The sequence below is a fragment of the Pinus tabuliformis genome, chromosome J (assembly GCF_031772625.1).
Source record: "Pinus tabuliformis cultivar Carrire ecotype Pingquan chromosome J, CPIR1, whole genome shotgun sequence".
NCBI lineage: Eukaryota > Viridiplantae > Streptophyta > Pinopsida > Pinales > Pinaceae > Pinus > Pinus tabuliformis.
Genome location: NC_142295.1, coordinates 579,268,694 through 579,291,476, shown reverse-complemented (window position 1 = coordinate 579,291,476; position 22,783 = coordinate 579,268,694). Strand labels below are relative to the sequence as shown.

General features: G+C 36.1%; 1 protein-coding gene across 5 annotated transcripts in view; it reads left to right on the top strand.

Annotated features, from left to right (window-relative positions):
- LOC149228306 (tRNA nucleotidyltransferase cca2-like) overlaps positions 1–3,894 on the top strand; it is a 315,926-nt gene extending 312,032 nt beyond the window's left edge. Inside the window, exons 14-16 of one of the 5 annotated variants that reach the window (XR_016247860.1) lie at positions 719–816; positions 952–1,576; positions 3,513–3,894. Coding sequence is in view for 4 of the 5 variants with exons in the window: in XM_089378147.1 (XP_089234273.1) it covers positions 719–816; positions 952–1,056 (203 nt within the window). In the remaining variant the exon portion in view is untranslated. Of the gene's footprint in view, positions 1–718; positions 817–951; positions 1,686–3,512 lie in introns of those variants that run through there. The other 4 variants (XM_089378147.1, XM_089378146.1, XM_089378148.1 and 1 more) reach the window with 4 other exon arrangements.
- Positions 3,895–22,783: the final 18,889 nt, after the last annotated feature.

Below are 22,783 nucleotides of genomic sequence, written 5' to 3'. Positions count from 1 at the left end.
TTACATGTTTGGACATGACCAGAACAATTGTGTCATTCAAATATCAACAATCTATGCAAAAAGGAATCATGCCATGTGCTATCTACTATCCTTGTAGAATGCTTAAAACTGAAATATTAGCTAGATAACCTTGCTTTAGCATGTGGATAGATAATTTTCTCCTTGCAAAGTGACAAGCTGAAATATTTTTGTTGAAGTCACTATGTCATCTTGTCCAGCGTTTGAAGCTCTTGCAACATTCCTATGGATCTATGTCATTTATTTCAATGCTTTTTAAAAGGATCTGCAGGCACTAATTTTGCTTTAATTTTCCTTGAATAATGTGCTTGATCTTTTATTTTGATTTTACAAGGTTCGTTTTTCACTGCCTGTTATAGAAGCAGCTAGTTTTGGTAGGAATTCATTTGACTCCTTTAGAGAATGAAAGGTGACATTATCTGTTCTAGTATTACCATTTAGCAAACAAATAAAAGATTCAAGACCACAGAAAAGCCTAATTGAGGATGCACTAAGTAGTTTTAAAGACTTATTCATATGAATTATGTTAGTGAATAAATGTCAATAAAGACAACATATTTCACACTATATGTAGCTTATATCTTGTCCTTGTTTTCACATATGCATCCACTAAATTTCTGTTTGCAATAGAGTTTATTAAGGTTCCAAAAATTCATTGAGTCCTTTTAATTGTTTTTCCAATGTGGTTTTTATTTTCCAGAGCTAGAAAATGTGTGGGAAATGAAGCGTATACTGGATGGGAAAGTCATTATGAGTGTTTTAGGACTTAAAGTTGGAGGGCCGCTGGTGAAACAATGGGTAAGTGGTGTACTTTTTTCCTCCTGTAGACATCTTCAAACTAGGCTGTTCTGCCTGAATATATTTAGTTTTTTTTTTGGTTACAGTTTACCTTTTTAGTTTCAGTTTCTTACACAGATTACAATCGTTTATCAGCAAGAAGAAATACTTAAATGGCAACTGGCTAATCCATCTGGTACGGCCGAAGAATGCCTTGATTGGCTTCAACAGGCCAATGCAAAGCGAATGAAGATTCATTGAAGTCATGCCTAAATTGAGAGTAGGTAATAATGAAAATAATGAGAATAGGGAACTTTTGCAACTTGCCCCAAGTAAGTACTAAGAACCAGGAAAGAAGGAAAACATTTAAAGGGTGATTTGGAACCAAGCAACCTAAAGACTGAAAGAAGTTTATGCATCAAAGCACATGTTTCGTGCATATATCGATGTTTCTTTCTAGATCAAACTATAATTTATCCTCATCCTTTGGTTCATCTCAGAACAATATACAAGCAATTCACTGATGCAGTACAGGAAATTTTCGACAAGATGCTTGAAATCAAGTGGGTGTCAAAGCATGTATGGAAAGTATTTGAGTGTTGTGAAACCCAAGAGTAATAAAGTACTCGTCGAGAATGTCTAAGACAAAATGATAAAACGCCACGTGGTAGCTTTGACTTGCTTCATTTCCGTTTTTGTCGGGATGCTGGTGAAGTGTTCTATCTGATGTGAGGATCCCCTAGTTGCATTTTTGTCATTCTTGGTTGCCATGGGGGAAGGAGTTAAGTATTTTCCAACTTTGCTTCTCCTGTACTATTTAGTAGGAATGTTGACATTCTTGAAGTCATGCAAATTTTCCCCTTAATTTAATTTTATCCTTCACAGTAGCATCTCATAGTTCTTTTGTATTTTATAGCATTATTGAGGTAGAAGCTCTTGGTGCAATAAGAAATATTGCGAAAAAAGGAGAACACCATAAGACTTGGGTGATTATTAGCAATTGCTTATGTGAATTTTGAGATTTATCAATTGATCAAGCCAGAGACAGGATTGAAATTATAAAACCCATTATGAGTCTTTGAAAAACCACTTTTTTTCCAAATTATTAGGTGGTTACTGTTGACACATGTTTATGAATTGTCCCAAGAAACCCATGAAATTATTTTTAGGTTTGGAAAGATTCCGTAGTTGCATCTACCTTGTTCCTGTTTGTCATCAAGTTTCACCACTTGATATATTGTGGCCTTTTGGACCATCTAAAGGGAAGCAGATTATTGCTAAAAAAATGATAGTTATTTCAAAATCTATAATTAGTTATGAAATTGAATGTTCCCATTATTTTTACTTTCTGATGAATTACTTTCTTTGACTATCAATATAAAAACTAAATGTACATGTTGGGCATTTTATACAAAAAAAAGTGGGCCACTTCGGAAAATGTTTACATTTATTCATAGAGATAGGGTTACAGAAAAGATAAACTGCAATACTAATTTGTGCCTAATCTCATTGCCATATTTCATGTAAATATGAAAACCTTGGAGTGGATGTCAGTACCAGAGGGCTATTTTGACTATTAGAAAAGGGCTATATTGTCTTGATAGGTTTCTCTAGCATTTTAGTAAGTCACAGCAAATGCAAGTGGTTGCATTGAACATGTTCAAACAAAATGATGTTTTAACTACGTAACTTCTTTACGAATACCACAGAAATTTTTTGTATTTAATTTCACAATTAAATGTGAACAACGTCCTAGGATTTCATGAATGGACTAGATCTACCTTTTCACTTTCTTGCATAAAGTGGACTATGAAACCTGCAGGAAAAGACATAAAACACATTGGAAGTCAGAAATCTATCAATGCTTATTAAGCTATTGAAAGTTCATAGGACTAGTTAACCACTGATTCTGAACTGGTACATTTCAAAACAAATTCTTGTAGCTACTTTGGTCATAATCAAGACGGGTTACGAGCTAAGTCAACTGACACGGCGATTCGGGATTCGACAGATACGGGGATTCGAGTGTTGGATACAGACACGTTGACCCCCCGAAACAAGACACGTTCGGATAGTTATATATATATATATATATATATATATATATATATATATATATTAAAAACTAGATTTTTCTTACACAAATTCTCATTCATGATACAAATTCATTGATTCAAACATAGATCTTCATCTAGATGTGAGTTTTACAAAGTAACATTATGCATACAAAATTAAAAATACAATTGTGACAAATGATAAATGATAAATTATAAATTTATAATACATATTCAATTCATCAATGATCCAATAGGAGAAAGACAAGATAGTAAGATAAAGATTTGTAGTTTTCTTATTAAGTCATCAAAATCAAAATGTGTTACTGTTTACATAGGTAGTGTAATGCCAATGGCAAATAGAAATAGCAAATACAAAACCACTGTTAGCCCCCTAATTTGCCTCTTTTTCCATTTTCCACTTCCTAAATCATAACCATTTACCGTTGTTTTACCTCTCTTATACACCCTCATCTTACACCAGTCCAAAAACGGTGACATATTTCGTATAAACTTTATTTTTCATATTTTTAACTTAACTTAGCATTAATTAATCATTTATTACATGATTTCTTATTTTTAATCACTCTTTGTAACTTATCGATATCTCCAATGTTTATTTGGTAGTTAGAGTACTTACCGTGACTGTTGATCCTAGTGCAGGATCGGATCTTGCACTGCCAGCACAACAAATCCTTGCAGCAGATCCGAACCTCCTTGATCACCGCCTCGTTTTGAGCAGCTTCAACCATGACAACAAGATCGATCCAAAGGCAGCCGAGATCGAATCACCCCGTTTTGAGTAGCTTCAACCACGACAACAAGATCGATCCAAAGGCAGCTGAGATCAAAATTGTGAAGAACGAAAGCTGGAGATTGGCTATGCCCAGTTTTGTTAACTGTCTAAGTTTAAAGGCCAAGAAGCTAAATTCTGTGGTTGGTTATGTAATCGGTTGAATGATCTATTTTGGCCCTTGGCCGAAGATCTATGTAATGTAGAATGTAAATAGGACTAAGGGAGTTTTTGGGATAAAACGGAGACATAGCCAGAGAGGCGGTAACAGGTTGATGTATTTTGTTATCACCCAAATTTGGGTTGGACGATGTATTAACGCATGTACTTGCCTCAGTGAATTAATAAAGGGAGCTCCGCCTCATGTTTCAAAAATCACATTTCTATATTTGTGCTGATGAATTAATTAAAGTACTAAGCAGTGTTTTTTATTTAAAAGGGAAACGCAATGGTTGGCTAGGGCCCAGCCAACCCAGCGCATTTACCCTATCTCTTATTTCCTGTTTCTTGTAATTTTTGTTTATATTGTCAAGTGTGATTTAATTTTAAGCACATGAATTCTTGTCTGAGTGAAAGTGGATCCGTTGTGTGAAGTAGCTAAATTTCCTTTTCCTACACTTGATTTCAGATTGGTTTTCCCCGCCTGGTCCAACCAAGAGAAATAAACCTGCACCAATGCACGTTGGTGTGATATTTCTTTTTCTACAGTTCTGTTTGGTTGGTTTTCCCTACCTGGTCCAAGTAGGAGAAATGAACCTGCACCAGTGCACGTTGGTGTGATGCAGCAAGCCTTCTTAGTCTACTTCCCGCAATTTTCTTTCTTTCATTAAATGCTTATGACAAGATAAACGTATATGGATTGTTTCTTTATTCTTGCACTCTGTCAAGATCATAAACATTCATTTTTATGTGTGCAATTTGATTTAACAGTATAATAGCACTTGCAGTAACTAAGCACTCATTTTAAGAATTAAATGCTAAGTGCAAGAAGCTCTGATCCGGTGCAAGAACTAGTTTCTTGCTACGGGATCTGAGCGCTTTGAACTTAGAAAAGTAAAACGCCTTTAGTAAAGACACCATTTATACCTTCTGCATAAATCTTTGTTCCTGCACTAGTGCAAGCAGATTGCGATAGTGCAGGATAGATTAGTGCAAGAAGGAAATCTCTAAAAGCGCAGATTTAAGGGCCCATCTGATGACACTGCTAAGTGTCTCTGCTAAAGAAAAACACACTTAGTAGTTAAACAATAATTAGCTAGAGTGATTGCCCTTTATTTTTAATCACCTCTTGCAAATGCATTCTTCCTTGTTCCAGTCTTAGATTATTTTGATGGTTCAAGTTGCCTTTTTCTCTTTTTAGTTTGATTCTGCAATATTTCCTTAAAAGAAAGTAAGGATTTAAATTAGAAAGATTCATACCATCTCTAGCATTGCCTGTGCTTTGTCTCTAAGTTTACGGATCCCCTGGGTTGACAAATTAAGTGTTGAGGAGTTTGCTTAAGTGTAATTCTTACACCCAACAACAACTACAACTACAAGTATTCAAGCCTCAAGGCAGTAGGTAGCTCATGACTCATGAGTCATCAATCTTCATAGTCATCATCAAAATCAGCATCACTGTCCTCATCATCATGGTCACCACTGCTCTCCTCTGCTGCATCCTCCTCCTTTGTATCCAAAGTTAGCTCTGCATCTGCTGATGTGGGGGATAACCCCTCTATAGTATCACCATCATCAAAGCTGAGAGGCTTTAACACTTACCTGTTGCTTGAATCTCCTTGAAAATGCTCCCACACCCTTTTCTCCTTGCTCCCAAACACCCATAATAAACTAAATAAGTGAATGTGCAAATAGAATGGGGAAATATGCTTTTATAACTTTGTGCAGGTTCTTGATTTCCGGATTCTTTTCTGAAAATCAGGACACGTTCCGGATTCGAAGTGTCCTGGTCGGACACGATGTGTCCCGATTTTCGAACACGAATCTGCCTGAATCATGTACGATTTGCCGGATTCAGGACACGTAGGGCCTGGGGGATGAATTTGGTTTCATAGGTTAGGAGCCAGTAGTGGCACATCCCAACTCTGAACCGCATGGTAAGCAACAAGGCAGTTCCTAATTACAACTTAAAACTAAAGACACTATTTGTTGGTGATCTAATTCAGTTTCCTCCTCTGATGAGCTCACTAAACATCATACAATATTCAATGTTTATGAGGTGGTCTTTGTGGTTTCATTATAGGGCTTGTCTATAGTGAAACAAATGTTTGATTTTGAGTTGGTGAAGCTTAGGGATTCAATGTGACTTCACATATATTAGGCACATGATGAGAAGGATGGAAGTTCTTGATTTGACACTTGGCAAGAAATTATTTTTTCCCATGGACCCCCTTTCATCTTCCCCTCTTGTGGGCACATAATCCCCTTGTGCTCTTGACAACCATCTTGGTCTATTATATATTATATTTCAATGTCACATCTACATAGCATGGAGTGCAACATGGTGAATCTACCACGCAATGTATAGAGAATATATTATAGAATCTATACATCTAATCATTCTTGAGTTGGGAATTCCCTTGAGCTCCATGTTGGGAAATCATATAAACTACATTTACAACATTTACACTATGGGTCATTTATTTAAGCTCACATGGATAGACACCTATCATGCCAACTTGTTAAAATTGGCAACTAGGGCCAAACTCCATGTGGGTCTTCTTATTTATGGCAACTGATATTTTTCTTGTAATCCTCTTGTCAAGAGGTGTTGGATTGATCTAAAGATCATCCAATTTCAACATGTATTCATGGAGTTATGAATTTATTTGTGTTACTTGACAATTTGTCAAGGTCGGCGAGCAACCAAATTACCCCCAACTCAACCTCAACGTTGCACCATAAATAGAGGTGGCCTTAAGTCATTTGAACACACATCTCTTGTGATATGTCTCCACTTGTTTGGGTTTTGGTGGTAGGAGCGATCTAGAGGATACGCTACCCTATAGGAGATGCCCTAACCCTACACAATGTCGAAAGAGAAGGCTATACGCAGTCCTAGGAGGAGACACCTCTACACAGTCAAGGAGGGTTTATCTACGCAGCAAGAAGAGGCCTTTTATACGCTGTCTAAGGGAGATTCATATGATGTCCAAAGCCGCAGTCAAGAAGAGGTTCAATCCGTTGTTCTTATGTTCCCTAACCACAGTGAGTGGAAGCCTTAGCCGCAGTCATAGGGTTGGCTCTCATACGCAGTCTAGAAGAGACTCAATTTCGCAGAGAAAGGAGGTTTCAAACGCAGCTAGTACATAGTCTTTGAGGGCCCTTAATATTTTGTTCAAAGGGAGCCATAATATGATGTTAAGAGAAGCTCCCATACGATGTAAACTGCAACACTTATCCGCACAAGAGCAAGGTCACCTAGCCACTGTCAAGGAAGCTTAAACGTTGTCTAGAAGTGACCTATCCACAGCTAGTGAGGTTATGTTATATAGCAAGATGAAGGCATTATCATTGCAGTCAACAAAGAGAGGAATCAAGATGCTGTTAAGGAGACCTAATTGGCAGCCCTCATCTAGCTCCTATTTGCCATCATGAAAAAGGCCTTATACGCAGCTCTATTAGCCGCAATAGAAGAGGCCCTAATCAGCAGCATACAAAGACCTAAGACGCAACAAGAAGAGTGGTCTTATGCTGCAACAAAAGGAAGTATTTCATCAACGTTAAAGTCACATTGTTGTAGGTGACAACGTGGACTGTTTTGGGCATGATCAAGTTATTCTTGAACTCAGTTTGTTGGACAAAAGTATCCGCTGTAAGGAGAAGCCTAAATCTGATTGCTTAAGGACTGATTGAGGAGACCTAAGTCTCAGCCCACTGCTGGGCTAGGCCGCAGGCCATCGCCAACAGTTGGAAGCAATTACAGTACTGCGTTAAGAAGGATAGCAACCATGGGGTTTGTTTAGAGCGATGTAGCTTATAACATTTGTGCCCTATCTAGTGTCTAGGTCTGCCATGAAATGCATCAATCCTTGGCATATGAAAGGTGCTAGATTAGCAGCCTTCACATGATCAGTGAAGCAGCAAAGGAGGAAGAGCTTTATAGAAGGAAAGCTTCAGTATTCTGGGTAATTGGTTGAGCTGCTCTAGGCTTATCATCTGCTGCATTGTGTCATCTTCATGGTGAAGATCTCTGATGTCTGATCTCTCATTTTGGCAAGTCAAAGTGTTGACTTCAAATGTATTCGTACTATCTCTCTCTCTGCCTATTGAAGAATATAAGAAGAATTGATCAAGGGTTTCCCCACATTGGGGTTTGTCCCTCGCTGCTGCCACATCTTGTGTCCTCTTGTCTTGGCTTGTCTTTTGATGTTTATGTTTATGTTCTATCTGCGCTTTACTATCATGCTTATGTGATTGTTAATCTGAATATTGTCATTGGGCTAAAATGAAAAATTGAAGTAAATTGCTCTCATCATAGAACATACCTAAAATTAACACAACCACATTTACAATTTATATAAAATATGATTGTGTGCATCACAAGAGTTAAAACTAGGGTATTATAATCCATTAGTTCAATCTCTACCCAAAACATGACATGTTTTGTGGGATCTTCCACCTTTCTCTATTAAGTGAATTGTGTGAAAATTTGGAAGCCCCAAATTTCCATTGCAGCAACTAATTACATTTCTTCTATTTGTTAATACTGAACATAATTATTTAATGTTTCTTGCAGTAAACATCGAAACTAATACACTGCAACCTTCACCATTCAAATAAAATGCAAAAACAAGAACTGAACAAGAAGGAAATACAACACATCTACACAATTATTTTTGGGCAAATGTCCTTGGAAAAACCTAGTGTGGGAAAATCGGTGCAACAACTGAGGGTTTTATTATTAAGCAGTAGTAATTCTGAGTACAATCCGTTGGATGCCCAACTGTCTATCATACACAGAGAGAAACTGAAAAAAATAAGTAGTGAGATGATCTCACCTTGTCGCTGGAAGAATTTGACTCTGATCTCATTGGAATAGAGGCTTTGCATAAGCTTCTGTGCAGCACTGCGTCAACCCCACGCAGTCTCTGTGTCACCTCTGCCAGGGACTGTGCTGCTCCTCCTTCGGACCCTCTGTTGGCCAGAAACTTTGATTTCCAGCCTCTCGGTCTCACACCTCGGCCCCTGGCTTCTGAAACTTGATTTCCTCTGCAGGAATTCGATCTCCCTCTAGGCTCTGCGCTGCCACTGCGTTAGCACTGCGTGGCCTCTCTCTAGACATCGTTTTGTCCTCTCTGCCTTGTACTCTTCGGCCCAAGAAAACTCCTCACTGGCCTTTATCCCTGCCCCTCAATGCAAAAATTCACTTCGAATTTCTCACCGGCAGCTGCTTTGCTTCCGAAATTCGATCTTCTCAACTCTACTCGATGTGTTCTCCAAGTGCCCCTCAAGCCTCTTCTTATATCTTTCTGTTGGGCAACCAATGGCCCAGATTAACTTCTAATTAATGGCTTAGATCATTTTGGCTTGATCTTCATCTTCTTCTACAAGTTTCACCCACAGTTAGATTAATACCCTTTAATTATTTTAATTTCCTAAGTTTAGACTTAGGGTCCCATTAAAAATAATTAATTATTTTAATAAAATTGTCTCTGGGTGGAATTTCCCAAAATGATTTCTAGGTATTGGATAATGCATGTGTCTAAGCCTCCCTACAAATTTTGAGACTTAGAGCACATCCGATGCTACTAGAAATCAACACTCCCTCTTAGCAAGGAATGTGCTCTAGCAATGCATCGTGCTGAATCATTACTTTGTTCTGTAACATCTCCTGTGCTGCTAATGTCTGACATCCTGTCCACGAACTACTGCGCAAATGTTGCATCTGTATTGTTGCTGACCCTGCCACTGTCAACACTGCATCCATACTGCAACTCCCTTTCAATTCTACATCTGTGTTGTCGCTGGCACTGCCACTGCCACTACCAATACTGTGACCTTCTCCAATCGTTGTTTCTACTGCGACTGCATCAACAACGGAAAAGCATCTCAAGTTACTGAACAATTTTTCAGTATGATGCATCTCAACGTTGGAGTTTTGATTATTGCTAGTCTCTATGTTGACCCTCTGAAGCCTATGTGGTGTTGCTGACTCTGCTTTGTGCCAACTACACTGCTGCCAACTCTAGCTTTGCGTTGCTCAGTCTCTGGCACTCCTAGCCACTGCAACTGTCACTCCAACACTCCTCTGCGCTAATTGATACTGGTCCATCCCGCTACTTCTGATTTGGGCTCTCGTAGCAAGGAATTGATCCTAGAGATGGACTTGTTAAGGATCCTGCCCATCTGGAATCCTTTCAAACTACAACTCTAAATCAGCCCACCTCCCTCATGGAGGTATCTCGGCTGTCATGGAAAACTCCTCGATCTTCGTGGCAGCAACCTTCAGATCATGCTTCTCATCTTTGTCCTTCTTCTTGAGAGGACAATGTGTTGCATAGTGAACAAATTCACCACACTTGAAGCATTTGATTTTCGAAACATCTGTCTTCTTCTCCTGCTACTCCTGTTGCCCCTAGGATGCGAGGTTTGCATTTTGTTCCTCCTCCTTGGGGTCGAACTGCTTCCATTAAGTTTACACTTGACCAAGTCTCTCCTCAGCTCCTCTTGCTTAAGCGCTGCCTACATTCCATCTTAGTCTGGCAAAGTCGCCCTACCCAGGATGCTCTGGACAAAAACTTGCCACTCCGTAGAAACTAAATTGAGGTCCAGTCTTACCATTTCGGAAGCTTAAGGTGTTGACCTCACAATTGCCAGCTCATCTTAGGTCCCCTGAAGCTTAGTAAGGAATAGATCAATGCGTTCCCCCTTCTGCATCTGAATAGATCTCATCTTTTGCTCCAATTACATCTTTTGTTGCTCGGAAGATCCCTAATATAATGTCGACAAAGCATCCCACATCTCCTTGGCAGTCACTCTGCCAACGATGTGACAAACCACATGATCCTTCACTCCGTCGAGAATCATTCTCTTGGTCGTTGCCATCTCTCCCTTGTACTTCTTGAGCAGATCTGGATCCGCGGGCTCAGCTACCACGCTGTTGACATAGATCTTGAGAAAATGCTCATCCATAAGGCACGACATCCTTGCCTTCCAAATCACATAGTTGGATGCACCATCCAATCGATCTCGATCTCTCAATCCACTGGCTTCCATCTCTGCCACTCGAAAAATTCAAATGACCTCCTCTCTCCTGTTGTTGCACAACAAATGAGCATTCAAATTCCCTGGCTAGGAATTCTCTGAGGAAGAAATTTCCTCAAGTGTCTCTTCTTCCCTCTGACGTCTTTCTACTCGACAATTGCCTGCAGAAAACTGCGTCACATGAGAAACCCCTCTTCGTTGAAGCTATTGTTGAGTTGCCCCTCTGTGGCAGACAAATCTTGATCTAGAATCCTACCTCTCTGTCGACTCACTCAAAGAGAGATTTACCATGAAAATCTTGCCCTCCTGCCCTGAACTCCCTTCTTCCTTTAGCACTGGGCTCTTCCAACATTGCTCTCTTGTTTCACTGCAACTCTGATACCATGTGAAAATTTGGAAGTCCCAAATTTGTATTGCGACAATTGATTAGGTTTCCTCAATTTGTTAATTACTTAACAAAATTATTTACTGGTCCTACAGTAAACACCGAAACTAATAAATAAAATGCGGAAACAAGAAACTAAACAAGAAAGAAATAGAACACATCTACACAATTATTTTTGCGACAAATGTCCCCAAAAAAACCCAGTGTGGAAAAACCGGTGCAACACCTGAGGGTCTAATTATTAAGTAGTAGTAATTCTGAGTACAATTTGTTGGATGCCCAACTAGCTATCCTATACAAAGAGAAAGTGAACAAACAAGTAGTGAGATGCTCTCACCTTGTCACTGGAAGAATCTAACTCTGATCTCGCTGGAATAGAGGCTCTGCGTCCCTTCTACGTCATCTTCTGCGCAGAACTACATCACCTTTGCTAGTGTTAATTTTTGGTATGTTCTATGTTTAAGAGCAATTTACTTCAAACTTCTTATCAGCCCTTTATCAATTTCCAGATTAGCAATCACATCAGCATGATAGTAAAATGCAGGTAGAACATAAACATAAACAGTAGAAGACAAGCCAAGACAAGAGGACATAAGATGTGGCACCAACCAAGGACAAACCCTAATGTGGGGAAACCCTTGATCAATTCTTCTTATATTCTTCAATAATTCAGCAGAGAGAGAGATAATACAACTATACAATTCTTTAATTTTATGACAGCAACATCAAAACCCTAACCATCAAAGTCAAAGTTGGTCAAACATGTTGGATTTGACCTCTAATCAATCCCAGTCAATGCTCTGTCAACTTGGCCTCCAACAGCAAGAAATGTCAACCCAAAATAGTCTGAAAATCTAGTCAACGCTAGTCAAACCTGCAATCAGCGCTCTGACAGTCAACGCTAGTCAACACAAGCTCAAAGTGTGGTCAAAGCAACTGTTTAGAACTACGGCCTGCCAAGGAGAGGCAGTCTAACCCAATCCGCAAACAAGAGTCAACGCTTGGTCAACGTTGTCCAAAAGACACGTGCAACTTCGGTCAAACTAGGTCAACGTGGCCCTAGACAAAAATCAAACTTCCTCCTTTGCACGTGTGAGAGATGTTGCTCCTTTATGCGTACCCAATGATGTGAGGAGAGAGAAGGATGTGAGGATGAGATGAGTGAAATGATGCCACAAAGTCTCCTCCTTTTATATGCAACGTTGAGGTTAAGTTGGGGGTGAAAATCACTGATTTTCTTGCTGGCCGACCTTTACAAATTGTCAAGAATACAAATAAATTCATATCTCCATGAATACATGTTGGAACCGGATGATCTTTAGATCAATACTACACCTGTTGGAAAGAGGAATCCAAGGAAAATATCAGTGGCCATAAATAAGGTGACCCATATGGAGTTTGGCCCTAGTTGCCAATTTTAATAGTGAGGGACTGTGTTGCGCCTCCTTCGGACCCTCTACTGGCTAGAGACTTCTATTTCCAACCTCCTGGTCTCACACCTGACTCCTGGCTTTTGAAACTCGATTTCCTCAGCAGGAATTCGATCTCCCTCTAGGCTTTGTGCTGCCACTGCATCAACACTGCATGGGCTAGCGTCAACCCCTTGTTGGATGTCGTTCTGTCCTCTCTTCCTTGTACTCTCTGACCTAGGAAAACTCCTCACCGGCTATTATCCCTACCCCTCACTGCAAAAGTTTGAATTTCTCCTTGATAGCTGCTCTGCTTCAGAAATTCGATCTTCTGAACTCTACTCGATGTGTTCTCCAAGTTCCCTTCAAGCTTTTTCTTATATCTTTCTGTTGGACAACCAACGGCCCAGATTAACATCTAATCAAGGACTTAGATCATTTTGGCTTGATCCTCATCTTCTTCTACAAGTTTCACCCACAGTTAGATTAATACCCTTTAATTATTTTAATTTCCTAAGTTTAGACTTAGGGTCCCATTAAAAAAAAAATATTTTAATAGAACTGTCTCCGGGTGGAATTTCTCAAAACGATTTCTGGGTATTGGAGAATGCATGTGCCTAAGCTTCTTTGCAAATTTTGAGACTTGGAGCACATTTGATACTACTAGAAATCAAAAAATTGCATGTTAAGTTAGTAGCTTACTAGTAGGTGAATTGGTGATGTGACAATGGATGAGATATAATAGAGCTTGATATTACATGTATTGCAAGACAAATATATCTCCTTAATTAAAACACAAATTTTCTTATATGTTAAAGGCTTAAGGTTGACAATGCCATCCTCCAAAACATTTGTGATCATCCCCTTGCTAATGAACTTATTTTTGACAAGATCATAACTCTACCTTTACAGATTTAATGTCTATGGCTTTGCTTAATAATATCCTTATTTGTAACCATTGGATTGAAATCTTCCTTAAATTACACATTGCTAACTTGTGAGATAGTGTTGTGATATATTTTCCTAGAAACATCCTAAATCTCATGCATGCTCCACAATGTGGAAGGGGTATATTCTAATGGGAGTCAAGTATATAAGTAATATTGACAATGATGTGATTGACTTTTATACATGAAAAACAATATCGTCACTGAGGAAATAACCCCCTTGCTAAACTTTTCATGCATAATGTGGAAGTGGCATGTTGTTATGTGACTTGAGAAGATAAGTAACAATGCAATTGACTTTTACATAGTGCATGAAAAACAATGTCAATTGCCACCAGGGAAATAAGCCCCCCGTCAACCTTCCTATCCATAAGAAATTTAACCTCCTCACTAATAGAATAGGGAAATTTTTATTTCTATACATGAGAAATGATTAATATAATATTGAAATGTAATTTGGTGTTTCATATCATGTCGAATTAAATGTGTCAAACATAAGGAACATAATATATCAAATATCAAAAGACATCATATACTAGATACAAATTATCGTAATATATTAAATATCAAAAAACATATATACTAGATACATTGTTCTCCATTAGTCATGCATTGATGCTTCATGTATGTAAGTATTAGTGTGAGTTTCATTTGGTTTAAAAAATTATATGATCAATATTATGACAAAACAACGTGAGTATCATATACTAGACACATTGTTCTCCATTAGTCATTAGTCATGCATTGATGCTTCATGTATGTAAGTATTAGTGTGAGTTTCATTTGGTTAAAAATTTATATGATCAACATTATGACAAAACAAGGTGAGAGTGTTTTCTCCATTGCATATGCTATCGGGGGCAATGCACATTATTTCACTTACACTAACATTACACTTTAAAAGGTATATATTTACTTTAACTATGCAATTATATAAAAATACATTTTCCCCTTATGAATATGTTAGAAAAATAATGTTATTTGATACCCGTATAAAATAAAGGTAATACATTGTAAAAATAACCTATACACTAATATAATTCATATGAATCATTAATAGTGTAATGCAACCATTTTTATCTCACTCTACTTTCTCTGTCATTGAAAAATAATGTTATTTTCATTTAGAAACACTCCATAAGACAAATTTGGGAAGAAGAGACCAAAAAACTTTATTGATGGCTTTGCTCAAAGTATTTTGTGGTCCACTTTATATAAAAATGATCCAAATAAGAATAGTGTGAAATCAATGGTATGTGTAACTCGGAAATAATGAAGAGTACACCTTTCCACCACAAAATGACATTCCATGAATAAGTAGGGAGATAACTCTTTATTTCCTTTATACAACATGAATCTCCTTTGTAAATAAAGGAATTTGAACATATTTATCATCATTGATCAATAATCCTTGCCATTTATATTTATATGAATGTATGGTGGAGTCCTTTAGTGAATTTCACTAATTTAAAATAATAAGCAAAGACAATGAAACTTATAGGTGGTGTGAAGCTTATAGATATTCTAAGGTATTCTATGGTATTGAGAAGCTACTAACTAAAGTCTTCAATTCTATTTGAATTGATGATATTAATTAGAAAATTCTATTGTTTCCTTTATAAAATAATCTAAATTAGGCATATTATGATGACAACATAGAGTATTTCAGAATTTTTTTAAATTTGTTATTAATATAGACATTTCTTTTTATCGATTGATTTATATATGTTTTGTAGAGATATGATCCTATAATTGAGTTCCTTTATAATATTGATCATATCAAACCTTCTGTTTTGGTGTTATTTACATACTCTGTTGTGTTCCTTTAAAAATAAATCATTGTGCAATTTTTTCATATAAACATACTAATAGATTATTGCAATATAGTATATCAATTCATGCCATAAATATATCTTTATTAGCCACCTTTATTTCCTCCTTTTTGATTCCATCATCCTTGTGTATAATTGTAGTTTAGAGTAATATTCTAGATGATAAGGTCAACATTGAATAGAAAAATATTTCATTCCAAACTTGAAAGGTCTTAAGTCCACAATGACAAACATTGTAACAGTGACGTAATGAACTCTGTCAGATGGTTTTATTGATCTGGTCCTAAAATTCATTAAGGTCTTAGAGTGTCAAATCTCACCCTATTGCTTGTGAAAGGTATTAAGAGAGAAGGTTGGTTTTTACCATCATGTCCATATAACACATCCAATTGCACATTGCCTTGAATAACTAGCACGACGTACTTGAGTTACATAACTTGATTTATGTTAGTTTTTTTTGCTCCAAACTTATTCTCCATTCTCCTTCAATTGTATGAGCACTTAGTGTGTGAGGAGCCCGTTGCATGGTGGGAGAGCACTTCATGGGAGAGAGTTTCAATGATGGTTTTTTTGTCTCATCACTTTTCATCTATTTTGTCATTGGGACTAGGAGGGTGTAGTTGTTGCACAAAATTAAGTGAAGTGACTAAGTTGACACTTGGGGTGCATAAAATGTGGATTTTGCAGAATATTATGTACAATAGGTGAGTTGGTAGTTGTGATCATGGCCCTACATACTTGACATCTAAAGTGCTCCACTTGTGGACCCATTTTCCATTTATGGATCTAGTCTAATTTTAGTGTTTTGTCTTACTTATTATATACATAATATAAACATAGGAATAAAATATAGTAATAACACAATAAAAAATTAGTAAGTGGATGATAATGAGTATGCAAATGACATATCCTTTCATAAAAATAACAAGGGTGCCCTTTAAGTTATATGTAAATCAAGTTACTTCTTAGTGTATGATCAACATTCATTTCATATATATATATATATATATATATATATATATATATATATATATATATATATATATATATATATATATATGTGGAGATGGAGAGTTGCAAGGAAGAAATGAATTTGCACAAATTCTTCCTTAGTGGCATTAACAAGGAACAAAAAGACATGAAGAAAATAAGCAATAAACAAAAAATTATGACAGGCGGGTGAGATTAAGTAAAAAAATGGATAATTTAATAATGAAAAGAATGAGAGAGGGACAACAAAGGGAATTTGAATAACAATAATGAAATCATTTTCAACAAAACAAACTCATGAACTTATATGAAACTCACCTAAACCACTCCAAAATCATGAACCATTAGAAACAATACTTGTAGAGGGCACATACAGTTAAAGAAATCAAGATAAATATTGCCAAAAGATTAAAATAAAACAATTACCAAAATATGATGGAAAAGACAATAGTGGTGCCATCAACTAGATCAGTAAAATGAGGAGAGTTATTCAGTCAAGTTTTATTGGCCCAAAGACCAAGAAAAAGCAACCTCAAATTATTTATACGGGTAAGCTTATGGTTGATGTTTATGTTGGTTTGGGAAATGTAATCGTCATTTGTTCTATTGGTAAGCATTCACCAATGAACTATTAAAAGGTTTCATAATGGAGAAGGTCATGTTTATACTAAGTTCTCTTGTTTACATCAAACATGAAATGCAAATGCCTATAATCACAAATGGGAGGTTCTTTCAACAAGATTACCTAAAATGATATATGATCTACTAAAATTGTACCGTCAAGTTGAAGCCTTACATACATAATGAATTAAAACCATGGAGAACTCAAAATATTATTAAAACTAGACAAGTGACAAATAATTGAATAAAGAAATAAGATATACAAAACACCATTTAAGTTTTCGTAGAAGAAAAATATGTATTTTGTTAAAGTTGAATAAATATTATGCATAAAAATTGAACAAGTATATATCACACCATCATAGGGAGGATGGAAAACAACAAAGTCAAGATATATGTAGGAAATGGGTAAACAAATATAGATATTATGGATATTGGTGGTATTGGGGTACAAGTGCAATAATAAAATATTATATAATTGAAGTTGGGAAAGAACAAGAATCAAGTATCCCCATTAGTGATCCATATGATTAAGAGAATAAGGAGGACCAATGACACACGTACAAAATATGAAGACACAATGCCTATGATGTCCCTAAATGCTATAATGAGCACCACACAACTTCATACATTGAAATTGAGGGGACACATGAAAAAGAATAATGTCACCATACTTATAGAGTGTAGCAGCGCCCATAACTTACATACATGAAGACTGCAAGAAGGTTAAATTTATTTGTATTACCAATTGCATATGTAAGGGTTATTGTGGTAGACAACTAAAAGATTGATCGTATAAGGGAAAATGACAATTAAAAGATTATAACTTGGACTCAAATTTATGCATAGTCACTTTAAGAGGAGTACATGCCATCATGGGAATTCAAGGACTATAGCATTGGGTACCTATGTCACAAACCTCCAAAATCAACTTGTGAAGTTTAGGAAATAAAGGGAAAGATACAAGTTGCAATAGTTTTTAGCCACCTCTACCTAGAGTATATTCTCGCAACAAATGGAGAAACTAATTTATAAGGGAGCACTAACTTATGTGGCACAATGCTGTCAAATGGAGATACTAGCATCAAAATAATTCTCTAGGTGCCTAGAGATATAAGAAGTTATCCAAAAACATAAGAGTATTCCAAGGCCTACCCATGGAGATGCTACTAGAAAGGGGAATTGAACATGTGATTAAAGTAAAACCAGACTCGACACTTGTCAATGTTAAGAAAATATAGATACCCACATCAACATAAAATATATATAGAAACACTATTTTGAAGATCCATTGAGATGCAAAGTTATGACAAAAAGTAGAACTCCTAGTGTAGCCCTAATGGTTTTAGTTTAGAATGAGGATTGATATTTTAGGTTGTGTATAGATTACCAAGGGTTAAACAAGATAACAATGGAGAACAAATTCCCCATTCCATTTATAGACAAAATGTGGATGAAATTCAAGGATCTAGGTACTTTTTGAAATTGGATTTGAGGAACATATTATCAAATATATGAAGTTGGAAGATATTGCAAAAACTACCTTTAGAGTTAATGAAGGACATTACAAGAAGGTAGTGTCATTTGGGTTAACTAAAAATTTTCCACCTTGCAAGCCACAATGAATACTTTTTTAATCTAATATATGGAAGCTTGCGTGCCTTTTTGATGGCATTCTTGTATACCACAAAACATGGAAATAATATCTTCTCCAACACTTAGGATAAGGACTATCCCTTTTAGAGGAAACTCAATTCTCTGAAAAGTCTAAAAATGCACATTTTGTAAGGAAGTAGAACAAATTGGTCATATTATCTCAAAGGAGGAAGTGAAGTAGATCTAAAAAAAATCATGCAATTACAAAATGCCCAAAGATGAAAAATATATCCAATTTGAGAGGATTTTTTAATGTTAACAAGGTATTATCAAATGTTTTAAAATAATTATGCTCATTTGACAACACCACTCTTGAACCGACTAAAAAAATCATTTTAGTGGAATAGTGAAGTAGAACAACATTTTGAATATTTGAAGGAATTGATGTCTTTAACACTTGTGTTTGCAGCCCATGAACCCTGTAGTCATAGAATGTGATGCCTCAAGGTTTGGAATTGGGGTGATATTAATGATCTGGATCTTTCAACTACCGGAATTAACCATTTTTTTTTACTTCTGTGATGTTAGCATAGTTGCATGTGAAAGAGTATGAAAAACCACATGTGCATACTTTAAAGAAGAGGAAACATAAAGGAAACCATTAAATCAAAGGGCACACACAACTTGATAACGAATTTCACCTAGTGTGGGTTACATCTTCAAACCTGGTGTCAAGAGTGGGGAGGACGCTTCATTAATTGCTACAAGATGATGATGAGTACGTGATGTATTATTTGTCAATGCAAGGAAGAACTTCTCAACTAGAGTGGCATGTCTCCACGAGACATTCTTCTATAAGAACTCTCACTCATATAAGCTTTCCTTCAGCATGACAAAATATCAAACTCTCACATGAAGTGGCATACAAGTATCCTCCAACAAAATGACAAACAAGAATCTCAACATCAAACCACCATCTCAGCAAAAATAAAAAAAGGACATGGCATTAATGCATCTTATATCTCCACTTCTGGGGAGGACCTAAAAATGCACACTTCTGCTAAAGAAACAAACTGCATGGTTGAATTTCTGGTGAAAACTTGTGAAATATGATTGTAAACTTGACCCCTTTATGATTCGATCAAATTTGGGCTCCCTGGGAATCTCAAAGATTCCTCGAAGATTCTCTTATGTGGCTCACTAAAATTCGGATGCTCGGATGAAAAAATTGATCACACCATCATGTTCCTTTCTAAAAATTGAGAAAAATGAGTATAAAGTTGACATGGTTCTAAAATTGTCAATTTTAGGCCTCCGGGGAATCTTTTAGATTCCATGCTGATTTCTGCATCAAGGTTCCACCTTCATGTTTCCACTGCTCAAATCTCTATTTCTAGAAAAATGGTTGCTCATATCAAAACAATGATTGCACTATCAGATTCCTTATGAAATTCTGGTTCGGATGAGTATAAACTTAACACAATTCTGACACTTTCAAAATTTTGCCCCCAGTGAATCTCCAAGATTTCTCTGAGATTCTTCATAGAGAATATTCTTTCAAGTATTCCCTAACATATGCTCTAACAATATTCTTGAGATTTGTGTCTTCATTGGCTTGCATGTGTCCTCATCGCTCATGTATTCTCCATGGTTCCCTTTGAACTATTTGAAAATGACATTTTATAACAAAGTGTGCGGGTGAATAAGACGAAGTGTGTGGTTGGAATAGTTATATAAAGTTACTTCTTGTTGGGGATGTTTTGGGTTCAAAATCCATGGACTCCTAATTTTTCTTTAATATGGTTTTAAAGCCCAGTTTGTTTTTCATATAGTTTTCAAACCATATAATATATGGAAATTGTATGTCCATATTGTAATGACTCCCAAAACCATGAGAATAAGCCAAATGGAGGTTGCACCATGCCAATGACACTTGGGCCTAATTTGAAGTGCCATGTGGCACCATGTGATTGGGGCATGTGGCAGACTCTCATTGGTCCACATCATATGCCACTTATGTCACTTACTTGTCATGTGTTGACTCGTGGTGCTTCCACATCATCTGCTTGTGGGTCCACCTAGTTTGCTAACATGGTTGCTACATTAGTTCTATGGGTCCCACTAGGCCTGCTGAATTTGATGTCATATGTCATATGTATGGCCTACCACGGGGAAAAATGATGACTTTGATTTTGACTTTTTCCGAGTTTGATTGAAACTTTGACTGGGCATAAATTTCGCATACAAACTCGGATTGAGGTTCCATTTGCAATGTTGGAATCAGGAAGAGGATCTCTACGCTATGGTCTTAGTTTCGATGAAATATAAATATTTTTATTTTTGAGCCTTTCTAGAGCCACCTGGATCAATTAATGCAAAAAGGCCATCCGATAACAATTGAGAGTTGAAAGGCCAACATAAGAGAGAGTTTAAGGTCTAAACAAAATAAAGAGATGCTTATATTAGAAAAAATAACATCAATATCTAACATGAAGTAGTTCTTGATATGTATTGACCACAATAGTCTTCATATATCTACCACGATAAAATACATTATTGATTGGACAACACAAATGATTAGGGAAAATTGCCACTTTTGATATAGAGATATGTAAAAAGGGGAAGGAAAATGTCATAGCTAATGCACTTTGAACAATGGATGAAGAGGTTCTTGAGTGCTTAGACAATTTGTGTTGAATATGCAAAAGACCCTAAATCTTACTCCATAATTGGTAGTATGTGCTAAAACCAAAAATTTGAATGCAGAAATGACATCCTTTGGTCTAAGGAAAGAATTTATCTAACCTCATAACCAAGACTTAAATTAAAGGTGTTAAGGTAATTCCATATTTTTTTGGTGCAAGTCATGTAGGTTTTTCCAAAACTATAATGCCCAATAATCATTATAATGGAAAAGATTGAATAAATACCTTAAAAACATGTAATTTTGGAAAGAGTTTTATCAAATGGTTAAATATAAGTTGTTATCAAATGCCTAAAAGTCTACCTCCATTACTTCATGAATATTAACTAAACATTGAACACATCTCCAAGGACATTGAACATGTTTCTTATCATTTGTTAGAAATCCTTATGGTCCATAATTATATGACCATATGATAGAGATAATGAAATTGGTTAATATAAAATGATGCTCATATGTATATGCACACTTGTTCAATTTCTTTTTAGCTAATTAACAATATTAGCCATACAAACATATGTTTGAAGTTGTAAATTAAACTAGGATCCACCATTTTACAACAAAGATATATAATTTCTTACAATATCTCCAAATTTATTATATAAATGGATGTTTGAACTTGTTGGTTAATTTGGATGTATCACATTATTACAATGCTATAACTAAGTTCATCTATTGACGCATCCTCTGATGATGGACTCGCTTGGTTGTCCAACACGTTGGGTTCACAAAACTCTATAACAGGTCATTCCTCCTCTATCTAAAACTATACTCACCTGTATGGATTCATTATTTAACAATATTGATCATGTTGAAACCTCATTTTTGTACTATTTATGTCAATCTTTGTAAATAACTTTACTTTGAAATGAAATAATTGTGGATCTCATTCATGTATACTCCTCACGATATAATATATCAATCAATATCATAGATATATCTTAGTTCTACACCCTTTCGTCACCCTTGATTTCTTCATCCTTGTGCATAACCATGATTTAAATCAATACTTGAAACAAGGGTTGAAAATAAATCTTATTTGATTATGGGCTTGAAAGGTCTTATAAAGGAATGAATTGTGCACCTTAAAACATTCAAGGCATGTGCTAAATATTTTTCTTTGTTGGTCTTACTAGTTTGGTAGTGAATATATTAAGCTATAAAAAGCGTTGGTTTTCACCATACTTTCCATTTGAAAAGTGAACATATAACATTGTGAGAAACACCCTAACTTGAATTGATTATGTGATTTACATGACTTAGGTGACTTAGTAGATCTACGTGACTTGACTTTACTTCTTAATAAATTATAAGATAGGTGCATTTTTTGTGTTAAGAGGGAGCATTTATTTTTGTGGAGATGTGTAATTCACATGCTAGGAAAGGGGGGAATCCTGGATAATGATTGGCATAATTGTTAGTCAATTCAATTGTACTAGAATTTCATTACA